Source organism: Indicator indicator, chromosome 21 (genome assembly GCF_027791375.1).
Source record: "Indicator indicator isolate 239-I01 chromosome 21, UM_Iind_1.1, whole genome shotgun sequence".
Classification (NCBI taxonomy): Eukaryota; Metazoa; Chordata; class Aves; order Piciformes; family Indicatoridae; genus Indicator; species Indicator indicator.
The window spans coordinates 5098030-5117324 of record NC_072030.1 but is presented as its reverse complement, the minus strand read 5'-3'; the positions used below and the strand labels follow the sequence as shown (position 1 = coordinate 5117324).

At 38.0% G+C, this 19295-nt stretch overlaps 1 protein-coding gene across 1 annotated transcript in view; it reads right to left on the bottom strand.

Moving 5' to 3' along the window:
- Positions 1 to 19295, bottom strand: part of ANO3 (anoctamin 3) — a 168893-nt gene that overhangs the window by 34567 nt on the left and 115031 nt on the right. The window contains exons 5-12 of the mRNA XM_054390489.1: positions 18416 to 18568; positions 17374 to 17474; positions 13605 to 13649; positions 9808 to 9939; positions 8350 to 8456; positions 6795 to 6850; positions 4354 to 4475; positions 3049 to 3183 (exon numbers count right to left, since the gene is read on the bottom strand). Of these exons, the coding sequence (XP_054246464.1) occupies positions 3049 to 3183; positions 4354 to 4475; positions 6795 to 6850; positions 8350 to 8456; positions 9808 to 9939; positions 13605 to 13649; positions 17374 to 17474; positions 18416 to 18568 (851 nt within the window). The remainder of the gene's footprint in view (positions 1 to 3048; positions 3184 to 4353; positions 4476 to 6794; positions 6851 to 8349; positions 8457 to 9807; positions 9940 to 13604; positions 13650 to 17373; positions 17475 to 18415; positions 18569 to 19295) is intronic.

Sequence of the window (19295 nt, the reverse complement as noted above, 5' to 3'; positions counted from 1 at the left end):
AAAAAAAAAAAATAATTTCTAAGCAGGTAAAATGGAAATGTTTCTGTTTCTAAACAAGGGACATACATGTGTATTTGCTTATAATAGTGTCTAGTCCCTGAAATGATAACTTGCATTCAGGGTTTTTGTCTTCCCATCTTATTTCACCTTCCCCTCCCTGTATAACGCATTTGAGTCACTGAATGATTCAACCAGGCCTGAAAGTTTATTGTTTCCCTTGAACTGTAACTGAAGAAAGGAGGGAGGGAGAGACTATGACAAGGGGCAAGAGGCAGTGTAAGGGAGGGCACTTGCCCTGGGAAAGAAGGAAAGGTATCACCAAAAGGAAGCTATGTTCCGTTTCCAACTAGCTTGTGACAGTCCCAGGTACAAAGCATCTTTCCTTTACACAGGGAGCAAGGATGGACAGCCTTGTGCCAGGCTGAGATGAGGTCCTGGCAGAGGCTGAGCTATAAATATTTATATAAATTTAAACACAAGCAGATAAAAAAACCAGCTAGTATCAGGACAGACTGAACACAGAGCAGAGGCTGGCACTGGTACACACCGTAAGCAAGACAAAGTATCTTCTGGATGGGACATCATTCTGCATAACACTTGAATTATCACCCTATCAAACCTAAGGCTGGCATCACAAGCTGTGATAGACTCTATAGGGTATTCCTTCTCTGCTGAAACTGTGCTCGATCTCAAAGGAAAAAGAGGAAAAAAATCCTTTTCTGGCTGCAGTCACCAGAGGGGGCTCACAGCAGCTCCCGGAGTCTGAGAAGTGAAGGGATATCCCCTGAAGAAAGCAGTTTCACCAAAACTGATTTCAGTCCCTATGTTCAAATGTTATGGGACACAGGACAGATGAAAACCAGGGGTTTTGACTGAATTTACCATACTGTAGATCCATGCTTCCTAAGATCTGCTGATCCTAATAACAGACATTAAGAGGATGAAACCTGTTTTAGATGAAGTAGTATTACACTGAGTAAAACTGAATCTGGGGCAATGTGGCAGTTGTGACATTGCCATACTGCCCTGGCACTAGGTACAAATTCCTAACTGCCACTGGGTTTCCTGTGTCTTGCTTTTGTCAGAATAATGTACTCTAGTTGATCTGTTTTTTCCTGATGGCTGCTGAATGCTGCATTTGCATACTGCAGTAGCTGCCATGCTCCACATCAAATGATGTCTTTTAAACTGGTTATGGCTGTTTATTTAGCAGTTTTCTTTAAGTGACTGCAAAAACACCAGATAAATAACCTCACAGTCTCAGAATAAGAACATTTAGGTTGTACAGTCTGTCTGCCTGCCTGCTAACAGATGACTCCTGTTTGCTCTAGGTAGGAGGCTGCTGTCTAACCCTCACTAACCCTTTCCAGGCTAGGTAAGCAAATATGGCAAGGAGCAGCATCTGTTATCACTGGCCTTTAGAAGTGCCTGAGTACACAAGGTGATACAGAAAACATTTACATTTTATCAAGCCAGTCAAAATCAGCTTGAGTTAGTTGAGCTGTGTTCTTGAATCCACGTCTCACAGCAGGGCTTCCTAACGTGGTCACAGCACTGCACTGGCACGACAGTGTTAGGTCACAGCTTGGATTTTGGTTTTCTTGGAGCACGCTACAGTTGTCAGCCATTTCTCAGTTAACCTCCCTCTGCACTCCTGCAACGTACCCTGCAACCTTCTGCAAGCAAGCAAGATAATTAAGTCTCTCTGCTAACAGAACTAAGTAGGAGTCACATCACCAAGACTTCTTGGGAGGTGTCTGACACATATACAAGCACATAATAGCTTACAGTTTGAAAAATTAACTTAGAAATTCTGCCCTTTCTCTTGAGGAATGTCAATGCCATATCTTTCTCTGCCACAAGGAGTGACTAAAATATTAAGCTATATCCTGACAACAGTAGATTGTGGCCCTTTGTTCCCCTCCCTTGCTGAAGCTCTGTCGTTGTACATGTGAAGAATATGATTCCCAGTTCTACAGTCCCTGTGCTCTAAGAACAGGCCGATCCTCTACATCACCTCCATTGCATTTGACAGACATTAACTGTGCAAAACCAAAACACTAATATAGAGAACAACATCTTAAAGATAGCTTAGTTTCCTGGCTGATACATTAATTGCATTTAATGCAGTTTGAAGCTGTAAAGTCTCTTAGGAGTTTGCTGCACAAAAGCAAGGCTAAAAAAAAAAAAAAGCATTAATTACAACACTGCAGAATATAACAACTCACTGTGAAAATGCAGAACAGTCCTATCAAAGCCCAAAAACCAGCACTTCCTATGAAATCTACTTACAGCCTAAGCATCCAACTGCTTGGAGAAACACCTGCAATTGTAAGAGCATTGATACTGTTGTGCCTGATGACATCTAATGAAAAACTCTGTAACAAGTTGTAATAAGTGCATCCTCTGAAACAGTTCCTAAAAACACAGGTAGCCCCTAACTCAAGCATCTGCATCACTATTTCTAAATTGACCTAAACCCCTTTCAGAGCAAAATCACAACAATGAGAAACTTGAAAACTAGGTTCATCTCCCATGGTTGTAATCTCCCCACAACTGGGGCTCCTGGCTACAGTCTACTCTGACAGAGTTAAGAATTTTGTTAGACTCAAAGTTTGCCACTATTAATACAGAGAACAAAGGCATAGGGCAAAAGTAAATGAAAGTTAAGCAATTGTACTACACTCTGGAAATTATAGGCCAAATGGAGATAAAGAGGGAGGATTTCTGACTTTTTTTCACCCATTACCCTTGACTAGAATGTCAACCACTGCAGTACCCATTACATAAGAATTGGTCTTTGCTGTGTTTCCTTACAGACAGAATGGGGAATTGCAGCAGATGAGTGGGCAGAGCACTTGCTGTGAGAATACACACCCTGCCTGATGCAAAGCAGACATACACTTGCCTGAAGAGCAAAATGTGGTATTTGGCTGTTTTTACATGATTATCATATTTGGAAAGTGTTTATAATTTAATAATGATCTGAGATGTACCAGACTGTTCTTAATTTTCAACAGACTATTATATATTTAAATGAGACTTTACCTTACTTGGCTGGAATCCATTGTGAATAATCCATAAAGGAAAACAAAGAGCCCAACCAGGGCAGCAGGAATAAGCATGCCAGTATACCACCCCAACCAGGCAAAATACAGTCCAATTTTTTCACCAAAATATCGCCTACATGAAAAGGAAAGACATACATTGTTTAAAGTAAAAATCTGGGGAGACCTCCATCTTCACAGAAGCAGAATAACTCTGATGATTAATTACCATTGCAAGTTTACAGTAAAATTATGGTCAGCTTACCAGAAGGTTTTATTTCAGGCTAGCATAGTATTCCAGTGACAGTAATTGCAGAATATGTATTTTAAAAGGCTGTAGCTGAAGTGCTCTGTAATTTTCATGTCCTTTCAGTGACTAAGTAGATGCACTAGTTTCAACATTAATTGCAGGACGTCTTATTTGTACACATAAATATTTATATAAACAGACAAAAAAATTCTGCAAAGGGGTAAAGTAAGTTGGTATGACCTAAGTATTCCATTTCTGATAGATAATAATGTAACACGACATATTTCAAACTAATAACAGAGAAAACGATGGATTGAAAACACAAGTTGAAGACTGAGCTTTAATTCTTCAAAAACTGAGTGTAAGCTGCTAGAAAAGATGAACTAGCAGTGATCAGAAAGTCAGTCAAGGATAATACTATTTGATCAGCACAGAATTGTCCCTTGGCACATGCTTAGCTCCACAGCCTTTAGTGGAACAATAGTGGGTTGTGAGTGTCAGATCACGAATAAAAACTGACAGCAAGGAAAATGAATTCTCGGCATTCAATGCCAAGGATGAGGAAAGTATGAAACACAAACGTTACCATTATTCAATTTCATACATTTCTCTGCTTTACAGTTGGTAATCTACAACATTTATTACAAGATGTATAAACAAAAATTTATTTAAACCCACATGGATATGTAAATAATTGGCTTGCATTTTGACTCCGCTGAATCTGGTAACTCTGACTGTCCTTGTAGATGACAGTCTCTGCTCTCAAATGTGCTCTCATTAGGGGCAAGTGTCTCTGATCAACAGCAGTCTTTTAAGTTTCACACTTCAAATTCTAAAGCAGCTGGATCTATGTGCCTTTTAGGCAGCTTCACTGAAAATTAACAGCCCTGCACAAAAGACTCCCCCAAAAAAGCGACTGAGCGCTTCCAGCTTATCTGATAATATTAGGTAGCTACATATGACAGGAATACACAAGGAATTTAGTTAGTGGGGTTAACAGACTGTTACCAGGCTGTTTGTATCACAGAAACAAACTACTCTTCAAAGTACTAATACCTGATTAAATCAAGAGGTTGGTATTTGTACCACATTCCCCACCGTGCCCAGCGCTCATATAAGAGGTGTCTATGATTCTGAGCTCCGTGTGTTTTGATGGGATGTCTGCTTTTGTGGCTTCCCTGAAAAACACCAACAAACAAAAGTACATTACAGACCACTAGGGAAAATACAGGCATTTTTCACCTATTTCTAATAGGTATTTTTAATATAAATGTTGACTATTTTAAATAAATAGGTCTATTATTATGGACACCTCTAGGAGATGACGCCTGGAGCTAACAGGTAAGCTTGACAGAAGAGATATGGTTATAAATGCTGCTGCCAAGGCCTGTTTCTCAAAGACTTAAAGACAGAACTACTGTAATATAAGACTATAGAGAACTGAGCACAGTGTTTCTATTTCCCTAGTATGCTTTCATCCATTTCAAAATGTTTCCTGAAACGTTTGTGAAATCTTTTTTCCTTTCCTAGAAATTTTAGCTATTTCTGGTATGTCCACTTAATTTTCTCCTAGACATTTTCTAGGACCTTAAGTTGTTTAAAACTATAGGGGTTTCTGTGCTATTTTCTAAGATGATGGGAAACAACAGACTTGGCATTATTTTGAAGCTACATGGGACTCTCAGAAGTATTAAAAGCAAAACAGAGACTCAGTCTGACACAAAAGGAGTCCTTCCAGGCCACAGCTAACATTCATCAGGTGACCTGATGGCCTGAAATAGCCTCGTGTCTGTGGTGGAATTTTTGAATTTTTTAGATCTGCTAGAACCATCCTAAGCAGAACCTCTTATATCTGTATTTTCAATCCAATTCTGAAGCAGAACATCTCCTTTAGTTGAATTTTTTTCCCCCAAAATAATCCCACCACTCAGTCATGATAAAGAAAATCTTTTGTCAAATAACTGCAAGCAAGCCAAATAATTCCTTGGGAGGAGAGCAGAGTTCCCCAGAGCAGTACTTCACAGTTAGCCATCAGACAGATTCTTGACCCTGGTAGACCCATGTATTTACTCATTTCAATTTTTATCATTCATTCAAAACCTTAAGCATTCCTTGCAACTGAATGAAAACCATTTCCTTGTTGCAATCTGTTGACCCTCTCATTTAAGAATGAGTTAAGAACAAAGCTAAGCACAGCAAAGAGTCCAGTTCTACACATTTCTCATTACACTTAGCAAAGAGACATAGCAAAAACACTAACACAGAGTGTGAGCTTGGTCACTTCTAGGAACAGAACATCAACTTCTTTTCATAGTCCTCAGGATAAAAGACTGCAATGCATAAAGCATCACCCAGTATTGCATATTTTTAAACCTTTCTTTTTCTCCCCTGCTTCTTTCTCCACAAGAGTTAAAGTCTCAACATTCCCACTGAGGCTGAATTTTCATTCATTTGCTTGAGTGATAAAGAAATAAAATAAAACAAATAACGCTGAGTGTTCAACCATTAGCCCTTAGCACCAATCAAGTAGCAATTAAGGTTAAAAGTGGCTTAAAAATATGACTTTGGAACAGTAGCTTATGCTATAGCAAAGGAACATATACATAATATAGATATGACAGCATAGTTTTGACAGCCACAGAAAGCTTCCCAAGATTTTCCTGCAGCTGTCCCCTGAGGTTATTAAAGCACAGCCAAAGTGTTAACAATGATGATCAATTATTTATCTAAAATACTCCTCCTCTATATTCCCAGTATTTAATTATTAATGTCATTTAAAAAAAAAATAAAAAAATTACTCTCAGCGATTTGTAAAGCTCAGGTCAGTCCCCTGAAACATGAGACCAAGTTACAATACTCAGCCTGAGCAATCACAGAGTTTGCAGCTGCAATTACCATGCTGCTAATGGGCATATAAAATGACTGAAGATGTGTGGCTTGCTTCTTTCTTTTCAGCACTCAAAGATTGCCTGAAAAACCTCTGAAGTCAAACACATTTTTCATTTACTACAGGGGTTTCCTGTCTGTGGTAGACTTTAACCTTTTGAAAAACATACTGTCCAGTAGAAGTGATCCAGAACCATTCAGAAAAGACTAATTAGGAAATAATTAACCAGTCTCCTTAACAGTGATCAGGTGCAAAAGTAATTAGAAAAACAGAATATTTTGTAGGTGGCAGACAAAAATCATTTAATACAACAAATGGGAATAATTTGGAACAAATTATATTCTCATTAGGAACTCCACAGGCAATGTCCAGTTCATAAAAGAAGAATTATAACATTCTAGTTCATGAAGAAAGTGCTCCAGGAAGTTATTATACTAAATTATATGAGAAAAGTTTCAAAAGTCAGTATTAAAGTAAGCCATAAAAAAAAGAGAGTCTTAATAGATTACATAGTGAAATTAAAAGTTTGCAAGACAAAATTAAAAATAAAGTAGGATCTCAAAACATTAATGCTGTAATTTAAATAGAAATACAAAATTAACCAGGTTACCTCATGTGGTGGAAATGCTGCCTCATATGTTCCATTATTTAGTAACCTATTAATACCTAAAAAAGAAAAAAGCTTTAATTCTAATATCCATTTTTGTACACACTTGATTTCAAGCAGTGTGAATTTTCAAGTTACATACTGGGAATATAACTTAATATCAGGTGCTTAAACTGATGCGAAATATGACAATAATCAATAATCCCACCAGCTGTGCAGGTCTTGCTGACACCCTGAGATTTCTGGCTCTTTCAAACTACTTTCTGAGGGCCACTGTCTGCAACTTTTCTCTAACAGTCAGGTGCAAGTGAGAGATCAAGGGTGAGAAGATAGTTACACTCATGTTGTACTCATCAGAGCAGATGATACAGATTTTATGGGTGATCAGATGATCTGATAAACACAGAAAATGGTCTGGACAGACAATCCTCCAGGCAGCAAAACCCCTGCAGGCTCAAAAGTTAACCATTTATTTTGAAATGTAAGTGAGCTGAGGGACTCTATATCAGAGCAGTGCTCTGCACCATGCTGGCTACAGCATTTTGGATCAGTTCCTAGTGTCTTCCCAAAACCAGATTTGTTGTACTTTGGAAACACATTATAAAAAAAACCCAAAACAATAACAACCATTACTAATTATAATAAAATATTTCAGTTGTCTGTAAGAGCACGCTCATAGCCCAGAGTTTCCCTGAGAAATAAATACTTATGATTTCAGATTTGTCCAAATATACAAGTTATGCTAAACTAATCTTCAGATGAAATTTGCCATCATCAATTTCAAAGCATCAGATTTGACCTCTTGTTTTCTAAGGTTTTCTTACTCCTGATTTTAGTCAGGAACTCAAGCAGCAACTTTCTGTACTTTCTATCATCTCCATATGTATAAGGTTTAAAAATATCTCTCTACATTTAATTCTTCATTTTAATTCTCACAGAAGCAGGAAATCATACATACAACCCCTGATTGTTGCAAAGGAAAATAAATAGTTAGACCTTCTAAAAATTAATAGTATAAAGGAGTGAGGATATAAACCAAATTTAGTCTTCAGGTCAGCTGTTTCTGAGCTGCATGGAAGTTAAGCTCATATTGATTCAGACAGACTGGAACTGCTGGGTAGTAGCAGAATCTCTAGGACCAGTCCTTGAAAACATTCCATGGTTTTCTGAAATTTATGTTATCTTGACTGTGGTTCTTACTCACAACATAACATCTCCAATTTATTTTAAGGAATAAGTTTTAGGTGAAAAATATTGCCAATTGTTACTGAGATATTAAAAAAAAAAAAGCATTGCTGTGACATTCCTTCCCCTCTGTTACTGGCTAAATTAAAAAGATTTCAAGGGAATTACCACATTAATTGAGTTTACTCAAATGTTATTTTTCCAGACAATATATAGCTTTATAAAAGTAAACATTTGTATGGCTTCATTTTAGGAAAAAAACCTAAACAAAACAAAACAAACCCCCCCCCCAACACACACACACAAAAACCACAACACAAAAAAAACCCCAAACAACAAAACAAAACAAAAAACCCCAAACCAGTTTTCTCACCCATCTTGGATTTTCCATCTTCATACTTAGTTCTCTGCAGCATGTGATGCACAATTCTGCTTCTGGTGGAATTGCTGAAGAAGCTGTCCTTGTTGTTTATTGTAAAACTATTAAAAGAATGAATGTCTTTTAATGTTCAATGCAGGGGTGTTGAAAAATAGCTGCTGTAGTGTTCTTACAGTGATCTGATCTCTACCCTCCCTGGTTACTGCACAAGTTGTAAGATTTTTACATCCCTAGAGCATCTTCTCAGGCCTAACACGTTTATCATCAGCACAGATTGCTGGAAAACCAGACAAAGTAAAACTAAATTCTAAAATACTTTACCACCTAAGTGATATCTGTTTTGGATGTAAATAATTAAACAAAGATCTTCAGAAGGAGTGGATGTTCCCAGATTCCAGCTGCTTATGAATTAGTAGACAGCTCTGTCATGGAACTACTGGAACCACTATTTAGAAAAAAAAAACATCTCCATGCACTGGACACTTGAGTAGCAGCTCCACAACCACTTTCCATTAGAGAATCCTAGGATGCAGCTAAATAAAGCATCCTTTCCCAGATGGCTCTGGATTCCAGCCACAAGAGATGTGACATGCAGAGCTTTTGCCTACTTAGCTGTGCCCAAAGTGACACTATTAACAGTTGATGACATCAGCCGAGTTAGTTGAGAAATAACACCAAAACCAGGTGATTAATCCAATGTAATATAGTCAATTAGTTAACAAAAAAAAAACCCTAGCTGAGATTACAAGGTAATTATTCTGTCCTTCCAATGTACAGTTAGAAGCATACAGATTCTTTACTGCAAAGAAAAAATATTCTATTTAGTCTAATTTATATTTCTGCTTATAGTGAACATTTCTGTTCTAAAATTATTACCACAAAAGACTAAGAAACAGCATGAATTTTAAAACCTAACTTCTTGGGTCCTGAACAAATATATAGCTCATCACCATCAACACACTGATTTGAACAGATATAGTTTTCATTTGCTGCATATATATTTATATTTTGAGAGATAGAAACATTCTTAAAATGGAGATCTGATAAGAAAGAAAAAAAAAGAAATCATCACTGATTTTAGCTTGATCCAAGTGTTCCCAATTTCAACAACTGTTTCAACTTTTGCCTAAGTAAAATGTGCAATTAAGCAAAGCAAACTTGAGCAAGTATTGGCATTTTGTAACGTAATGCAAAGAAAAACTTCCAAAGCAAGAAGGCAGTTTTCATTTTTCAGCTGAATTTCTGCCTATACATCTGAGTGACCAGCATATAGCAAGTAACAGAGAATAGATTTTGGATTTTAAGAGAAAGCCCAGAGAAAATATCAAATATGATGCTGGGTATTTGCCAGTGACCATCTGCTAACGGCTGCCTCTATGGCATTTGCTTAGAAGTGAGAAAACAAAAAATCCCTGTGGTCTCTGGTGCTGCTTTTCCCATTCCAGAACTTACTGGTGTATACGTGCTCGGCTAAAGGGTGCTGTGTAGCAATCTGTTTCTTCCAGATCAGGTAGGGCCTCCTTATCAAGCTTCATTGGGTTCCTGGGCAACCAACTTTTCAGCTCTCTCATATTCCTCTGCAAACTGAGACAGTAAGGAATCAGATTTACATCCTCTCATCTGGTTGTTACTTCTGTTTCCCACACTGCACATTTAGTGACATCATTCTAGAAATGAAATGAAAGCAGGAAATCTCCACACCAAATAACTAAAAGAAAATAAAGCATTAAGGAGCAAAATTAACAGTATTTATGAATGATCTTGCACACTTCACTTGAGCATAACTCATCCTAAAAATTAGTGGGATTATGATTTGAGATGAGGCTGGGGTATTTTCCAAGGTAGCTCCTCTGGCAGAACCGTGGATGCTTATGCTCTACTCAAGAAGGAATCTTGAGTATCTACTTACTTTCTCCAACCTCACTGGGCAAGGCAAGTGTAGCTCCTCCTCCCTCCTTTGCCTGGCAACTTGAACATTAAAATTTGTCAGTAAACACAATGCTGCTCAGGAGAAAATTTTTATGGTTTTCTGATTTCAATAAAGCCCTCCCCTGCAATTCCTCAAAATCCAAGGGCTGATATTGCCTTGCAAACTACTATAGCTAACTACCAAAGAAGTAGAGGATATTCTATACAGATATGGTTAAACAGTATTTAGACAAAAAAACCTAGGTATGGCTTCTGCAGTTCCCTAAAAAGTGACATTATAAAATAGAAACTGGACATAATTTTTGTACTCCTGATCAGATGATGTGCTGGTAAAATAAAGGGCTTCCTTCTACTGGCAGCTTGCCTAAATAGTCTCAGGACGTAGTTTATATGGGGGTAAACCTAGTGAAGTGCAGTTAATTTTCAAACAAATATAGTTACCTCCTTAACACTTCAACTCTGCACTCCTTGCTGACCTTTATTTGTTTCATACTGAACTGCAATGAAGTATGAGAATTTGAGCAGTAGGTCTCATATTAAACACGTGCTACATCAGTGATCCAGAAAAGGTCTAAATTTTACCATAAACATTCCTTAAATGATATTTTTTTCACCAGGATTTCAGCATTACTCAAGGGAGGTGATTGCCACTTTGCTCTGCTCTGGTGAGACCTCACCTGGAGTTCTGCGTCCAGCTCTGGAACCCTCAGCACAGCAAGGACATGGACCTGATGGAGTGGGTCCAGAGGAGGGCCACAAAAATGATCAGGAGTGCTGGAACACTGCAACCAGTTGCCCTGGAAGGCAGTTGAGGCCCCATCCCTGGAGATATTCAGGGCAAGGCTTGAGAAGGCTCTGAGCAACCTGATCTAGTGGAGGATGCCCCTGCTGACTGCAGGGCAGTTGGGATTCGATGACCTTTGGAGGTCCCTCCCAACCCAAACTATTCTATGATTCTATGAATATGTATGCATGATATATAAATCAGAGAATGGTAGGGTTGGAAGAGACCTCCAAAGGTCATCTAGTTCAACCTCCCTGCAGTGAGCAGAGACATCCTCCACAAGATCAGCTGGTGAATCAGGTTCAGCTAGGGTGAATAGTTTATTGCCTGTGCTAGACTGAAGCACAGCTATCCATTTGATAATTAAGAGTAATAAGTGATGACACAATAAGTTGCTCTCAGGAAGCAAAGCAAGCTTTGTAAAAGTGTACCTCTTCCTGCCAACATCAGCAAAACCAGTTCTACCTCAGTTTGACAGAGTGTCAGAAATCTAAGCCAAATGTGGGATCAGAATTTTACATTTACATTTTAAATTCTCAAAATTTTCCTCTTGCTATATATTGCCAAGCTATTGGTGCTCACTTTGTCTGTCACTGGTTTTGCACTTGATAGACACCACTCTTTGACACTGAGCACTGTAAGCCAAAGTACAGGACTATGTCATAAAGTTGAAACAGAGATACCAGATTTAAGAAAGCAAGTATACCAGTAATTTATCTTCTGTCCTTTCATGCTCCTAATAATCTTTTGTAGACTTTTAAAAGGACATTTATAGATATATACATCTACTATATAACCATATCAATAAATTCAGAACTGTACATGTCACAGCAGTCTTCTCTCATGTTCTCAAATTACAAAAACTCTACAGCCCTAAGCTCTTACCTTCCTGATTGAAGAATTTTTATATAGCTCTTCACTGTAGCTCTTGTAAACATCACTTAACTTAGAAGTATTAATGAGATTTGCTAAATGACAGAGAAGCTGTTAAGTTTGAAAAGCTGTAAGTTGTAAAGCAACAATGACAGGAGTAGAAGTTAAAATGAGTTGTGTACGCCAGCAATTTCAGAGTTAGCTTTCATCATCAAATGTGGCTTCCCTTTTTTTTTTTTTCTTTTTTCCCTTTTTTTTCCCTTCCATACTATTCCTTTGTGCATGGAATGCCATAAAAATAAAGCGCCAGAAAAAAGATATTCCAAGAAGCATTCATCCCCAACTTCTCCCAAAGTAAATCACAAGTAAATGCATTTGTTTCAAATGAAAAAAAAAAAAATCATCAATCTGGCACAAGAAGTGTTTATTACTTGGTTCACAGGTACTGTGCAACTTTGGTTGCATGTTTCAGACATCTGTCCTTCTCAATAAGGAAAATAAATGTATTTCATGTCTAAGATGTGCCAGATGGATTACAGATGAAAGGAGACAGTTTCGCAGTAAAGCTTGTTGATTTTGCTTTCCATTACGAAGCACATCACTAGCATTTTTCATAATGCACACCAAAATGGAGCAAGCATGTGAATGACTGGGAAGAGGAAAAAGTGCAGTTGTAAATTTATGTTACAGATTGCTTTATTTCTGTGGATTTTATCTGCTGATGTGTTCAAAGTTTTCTCACTTTACTGTTCAACAGTGCTCTATTTTTGCCAGCTGATTATCTTGCAAACTGATATCATCAGACTACTTAAATCATTCCTGAGAAATAATGAGAGCTCTTCGTCATCTAAAATAACAACAGGAGAACCCAAATCAAATGTAACCTCATCATAAGATCCACCCTGACAAAACCTGTGATAGGTAATTATTCCAGGAGCTTTCCCTCAAGTAAAAATGTTCATATCTTTTCCATAGACATCACTACATCTGACTAGAGCAATGGGGAGAAATCACAGCTCACCGTGTCCCCAGCTCCCTCATGCTCCTTTCGCCCACTGCTGTGGCCTCTTGTACCCTTCTGCCTGGCAGAAGCAGCAACAGCAGCAAAAGCTGCAGGTGAGTTTTGCATGCACCTGCCTCCCAGAAAGTTAAACAGCTTTCACTGCAGTGTACAAGCTATTCTGTCAGCTAGCAAACAGAAATTCAAAACAGCCTTTGGTGTGTGGTGTTGCCTTAGTCCTGATCACCAGGACACAAATGAGGGAAGTCATGTTTGCATATCTAAAGGAAGTAGTTGACTACCAGAACCTGACACATAATACTCAAAAGCATCTCTCATGCTAAAGAAATATGCCTTGGTAACAGCAGACATTAACTGTGGAGATAGCTCCAAGTATTAGATCTTTGCTGCCAGGATAAGACTTTTTTTTTTTTTTTCCCCTGGCATAAACACTTCTGCATTACTAAAATGAGAACTGGCAAAGCTTTAAGTACTGCATCTTGTTACAGATGAATATTTTAACACTTTGAACTAACATATTTTCAGTTTTCAGGAAAATAATCTAATTTTCCAGTTTTCCTGGATAAATTTACAACTGCAAATGGATTTTCTTTAGCAGGGTGGCTATCTGACAAAATTAGAAGCTACACATCACCCACCAACCTGCCCATGGTTTTGCTCCTCCAGTCAGTGTAATAACATTTTTTCCTGAAAGAACAGCAAAAATCAGCTGAGAATAATCAAGTAGGAGACAGTTGAAAAGGACATATACATTACAAAAGAACACTGGACATTTTTTTAAAGCATGCATTTTCATAGGCAGAAAGGTGGGAAAAACCCCAAAACGTTGAAAAAGGCACCTTACATAGAATAAGTCATTAAAATGCTGTAATTTGCCATATTTTGAAGTCCAAAACCCATTCCTGTGTCAAAATTAAATTTTAGGCTTGTAGCTAATGACAGTAATAGCTACTTAATAATTCATTCTTAAAACACACATCAGAAAGGGTTCAGTAAAGGGTTCAGTGGGGTGCTAGTATTCATTTCATGTGGTCTTGCTTAGCTTTTATTTCATGCAACTCACTTTAGAAGAATTACCAGGGTATTAAATGCCTTCTCCATTCTAATGCATCCAATGCCATAAGCACTTAAGGCCATACACAAGACAACAGTGATTACCACAGAGGCTTTTGAAATGCTAGAACAACTTGCTTCTGTAACTCAAACACTGAGATTCCTCCTGTAATACATGTATGATATATGCCATGTATCTGCCAACATATCTAGCTCTAACTCCATGCTAAAACAGGGGTCTGGGTGGTCCCTCAGGTAAGAAAAAGGTATTTTTACATTTCAGCAACAGAGAGAAATACTTTTTTATCTGTGTAATAAGTCTGTTGATTCTGTTTGGTTACTTGCTGAAGCAAAATGAACCTAAAAAGGAGGACTTTAATTCTTCATGTATTGCCCAGGGTATATTTAAGTGACTGTAGCTGAATGCTGGAATTTTACAGCACGGAGCGAGAGGACAAGAGTGTACTTGTGTTACAGGTCTGTAGGGAAGGTTAGCTCTCCTCTGCCATTCTGTATCAAAAATGGGCAGTCAGTAACCACTGATAAATCATATAAAAGCTAAGAGAAACAACCTGCTCTTAGAATCAGAATAACTCAAGTGGGAAGAGACCCATAGGCATCACCAAGTCCATTTCCCTGCTCCTTGCAGGACTACCTGCTACTGCTTGGGAGGTAACAATTAGTTCATTGTAATTGTGGGAGGATTCTATGATTTGAACTTCCTCTCTCCCCTAAATGGAGAAAATAGTTACATCAGGAAACCAATAGATAGCTCAAGACTTAAAAGAAAATTGCTCAGAACACTTAATTAAATTATGAAATATCTGGTCACAGGATGTTGTTATGGAAGTGCAGATGGCTTTTTCTGATTCCAAGAAAAGACATCAGGGGCTAATATAAGCAAAGATGAAGACTTGAATTCAGCCTCAGAAAGTCTATAATCCACAGCCTCTGGAAAGAGAGGAGGCATCACGAAACACTGCTCCAGATTTGCTTTGGTCTATTCTGCTACATCCACTTTGTCTTCATTATGTAACTGAGTTCACTCTTATTTTTTTTTTTTTAAGCACAGAAACTAAAGAAACAGCCTTTTTGAAATACTCACAAAAGTTTTAGATTGCAATGCCAAGTAAATTCCTATTAAAATCTTTTTAAAGAGGAAAGAAAAGGTGATCAAGTTCCTATTTCTCACAGAACTATTATGGAGGTAGAGGTTGGCTGTGGGCTGCTTCTCTTACCAAATGTACATGTTTCATTCTACAGCAAAACTTAGCTTTTTATGTACCTTTGGTATACTGAACTGAGTGGGATAAAAGGAAGTCTAGAACCACAGAAACATGGATCAGACACTTTGGAGAAAAGCCAAAACCAAAACCAACCAACCAAAAAAAAAAAAAAAAGAAAAAAGGAGAATATATTTATGTGTCACTTAATAAACACACACAATTTTTAATGCCTTCCAAATAAAGTAGTATACTAGTATTGAAAAGTCAGCCCCCCTTTTTTTTTTCTGAAGAGCTCTACTGACCTGTGAAGTTATGAAAATGATGAAGAATTCAAACCACTCCTAAATCTTAAATTTTGTTACCTGAAGTATCAAAAGCAAGAAAGAACTATTTTTGCATGGGAATTTACATTGTCTATGAGTGTGTATAAACATATGCAAACACTTCTATATTTAAAATGCTGACAAGTGTTATTCAAACTAGAGAGGCTCGAACACATGGAAGGTGACTGCCACAGAAAACTGGGTTTTATATGGAAAGGACTTTGAAGGCTTCACAGGATATGGAAACTCAGCATAGAACTGGATATTTGAAGAGTCTTTTGAGCAAAGGATGCTTTACGATGACTGTTTCTGGCTTAAGACCAATGCAAGAGAGACACATTTTGACAGCTGAAATCAGGAGGGATGTAAAACATGGAACACTTGGCAATTCAGGTGAGATGCCAATGGCATCCTGGGCTGCATCAAAAGATGCGTGGCCAGCAGACTGAGAGGTGACTCTGCCACTTTACTCTGCTGTGGTAAGACTTCACCTGAAGTACTGTGTCCAGGTCTGGAGCCCTCAGCACAGCAATGACATGGAACTGGTGGAGCAGGTCCAGAGAAGGGCCATGAAGCACCTCTGCTACGAGGACAGGCTGAGGGAGATGGGGTTGTTCAGCCTGGAGAAGAGAAGGTTCCAAGAAGGCTGCAGAGGGACTGTCTGCAAAGGCCTGCAGTGATAGGATGAGGGGCAATGGTTTGAAATTTAAGGAGATTTAAATTGGATGTTAGGAAGAAGTTCTGCACCATGAGAGTGGTGGAACACTGGAACAGGTTGCCCAGGGAGGTAGTAGAGATATAGAGATATTCAAGGTCAGGCTCGACAAGGCTCTAAGCAACCTGATCTAGTGGAGGATGTCCCTGCTGACTGCAGGGAGACTGGACTTGATGACCTTTGGAGGTCCCTTCCAACCCAAACCATTCTATGATTTCCCATGAGTCATACAGCTCTGACATCCAGTTACTGCTTTAACTCCTGATGACATTGAAAGCACACTATATGCTCTTCTCTCTCTGGAAGAAGACTATCAATTGATTTTTAAAAAGACATTTACTTCTTTTAAAACTTCTCTATTATTGCAGGAGATATTAACTTATCCTACAAATAAATAACAAACATTTCTTGCAAGATCATATGATAGAATTTGTTCAGTACATAGACAAGGAACTCCACTTAGTTCATCATTCAATAAAAGGAAAGTTAGAGGGCCAAGAAATAAAGGTATCTCATTTTCTTCAAAGTATGCCAATTTGTGCTATATTGGAGACACAGAAGATACCAACTATTTCTGTCATTTCACTTGCCTTTGAGTAAGAGCTCAGAAATACCCTGAAATCATGGAGAATATTTGAGCTCAGACAGAGAATACATGAAGCTCTGCCAACGACATCCAAAACAACATGTGAACTATTAATACTATTTTCTAAAGCCACCTGCTCACTTGGAAGGGAAGCTTGAAAACCACAGGCAAAAGAGAAAAAAAAAAAAAGGTGTCTATTATTTGCTTCTCCTCTCTCCACATCACCTCATTAAATTAAGTTTAAGCATACCTGGCTGTAACTCAGCAAAAACTGCACTTTAGCCTTGTTGTGAATATTTTTACAATATTCATGGAGGAATATGTGATTTGTGTCAAGTAAAGAGTTAAGTTCAGTGAATTTCATTTGGAAGATCGTTTGTCCTTATTCTTAATAAAACTTTAAAAGACACTTTTGTTTAGTTCATTTACTACAAGCCTTAAGGCAAGTAATGAAGTTTTAATATTAAACCATTAAATGACAAGTTTCTTAAAATTGTTTGCACAATACCTGAAAGGCATCCTGATGTTCATCCTTTCTGCATATTTGCACAGTGTCTCCCACGGACAGTGAATTTTAACAAACATGATATCACTGTTTGTAACAGCTGGCTGTAAAGAGTGGTGAGAAATAAGGACATAAGAATGATTCAATCCTCTAAGGCACTCACCACCTTTCTAAAAGCATTCTTCAGGGTCAAATCCTGGTTTTAGGCCTGAAGTGGTCATGCAAGTCTGAAAACACTATAAGCACACTCAGCTAGACAAAGGAAAATTAAGAACTAAACCCTGTAATAGGAATAAACCGGAATGACATCCACACCACTAAACCCAAATATTTTCAAAAGCCCTTCTAATACTCACAGCTTTAAAACATTTCAGTATTAAAAAAAAATGGAAGGAGGGAACTGAATTTCATTTTTAATACTATTAGAATAACAAACCTTTATTTTTTTTCCTTTTTTAAAATGCATTCAAGAATAGTCAGAAGCCTGAACAGCAGCACTTAAATTGCACACTACTCTAGCTCAAAGAACCCAACGCAGACTAAGCCATGTAAATCAGAGATGGATTGATTTGACATTGAAAATCTTTACCTCTTTAAAACCAGAGACATTTAGTATCATGCATTCTGCTGAAAGACACAGAGGTTGTATATCATAGAATCAATCAGGGTTGGAAGGGACCACGAGGATCATCTAGTTCCAACCCCCCTGCCATGGGCAGGGACACCTCACACATCAGTTACTGAAGCTTTTTCTGGTTTGCAAGTGTAATGAGATGGAAGTTTTGCCTCCCTACTGAATGACACCTGCTACAATTTAAAAGTGATCATACTTGGGGGGGGAAGTTGCATGCCCATATGTGCACAAGCATGCACCTCCCAAAACATGTCAAACACACAATCCCAAACAACTGCTATTAATCATTTAATAGCATTAAACAAAGCTTGACTGGAAAGGCTTGCAAGAAGGTCAGGAACCAATTTTAAACCCGATACAGCATGACAATATTATTAATAATTTTTATATTATATAAGCTGCAAGACTCACCTCTCGTTCTAACATCAACCCTTCTGCTCTCAAATTCTTCTCAAATGTGCTTCTTTTTTCTACCTGTGGACTTGACTTTTTGTAGACCAAGATGTAATCAATGCGTTTTTTGCCATCTTTGAAGAAGAGGCCTGATGACGCCATGGCATCAGCCTGGAGAACATAAAACACAAATACATTGAATGTGGCACTCACAAATATGAAGAGCCCCACCATGAATTCTATGTAACACAGCATTCCCTAAAGCATGGAAATATCCACATATCCCCAGGATGAATATATAAAGAACAGGTCACAAGAACAGGCAGCTCATATACACCAGTCGTTCAAAGTTTGGAATTAGAGCAAACCAACATAAAACAGCTCCAGAAACCCCATGTTCTTGCTAGTTCTTTCAGCTGTGGAAAAGCCTTGTATGGTATTATATAAACTTCTGCTAATCCTTACTTCCCAGCAGAAATCAGTAATATTTAATCTACAAGTAGATTAAACCAAGTTTCTCAGCTCTACATCTGGGCAAATCTTAAAAACCCACACACACTTATATTTTTCTCCAAAAGAGAAGTAAAAAGCTCTGTTGATTGGAATGTTTTACCAGATATTCCTGCTGAAGTGCTTTTTCAATGTAGTGATAGCAATGTTTAAATCTTGTCTAGTTCCTTCCCACCATGCTTGCAAACAACAGGGATTCTCTGACCTTGATATGGAAAACCCTGCTTTACATGCTGCTGCTGCAAGCTATTTTTGCATTCTGTGTTTTGCATGACTCAGAACAGGCAGTGACTGTATCAACTAGCGTCAGACTATGAAGACTTGGAAATTTGAAAAGGCAAACTGAGATCATAGAGGTAATGATCTAAAGACACAAGATGCAGAGGTT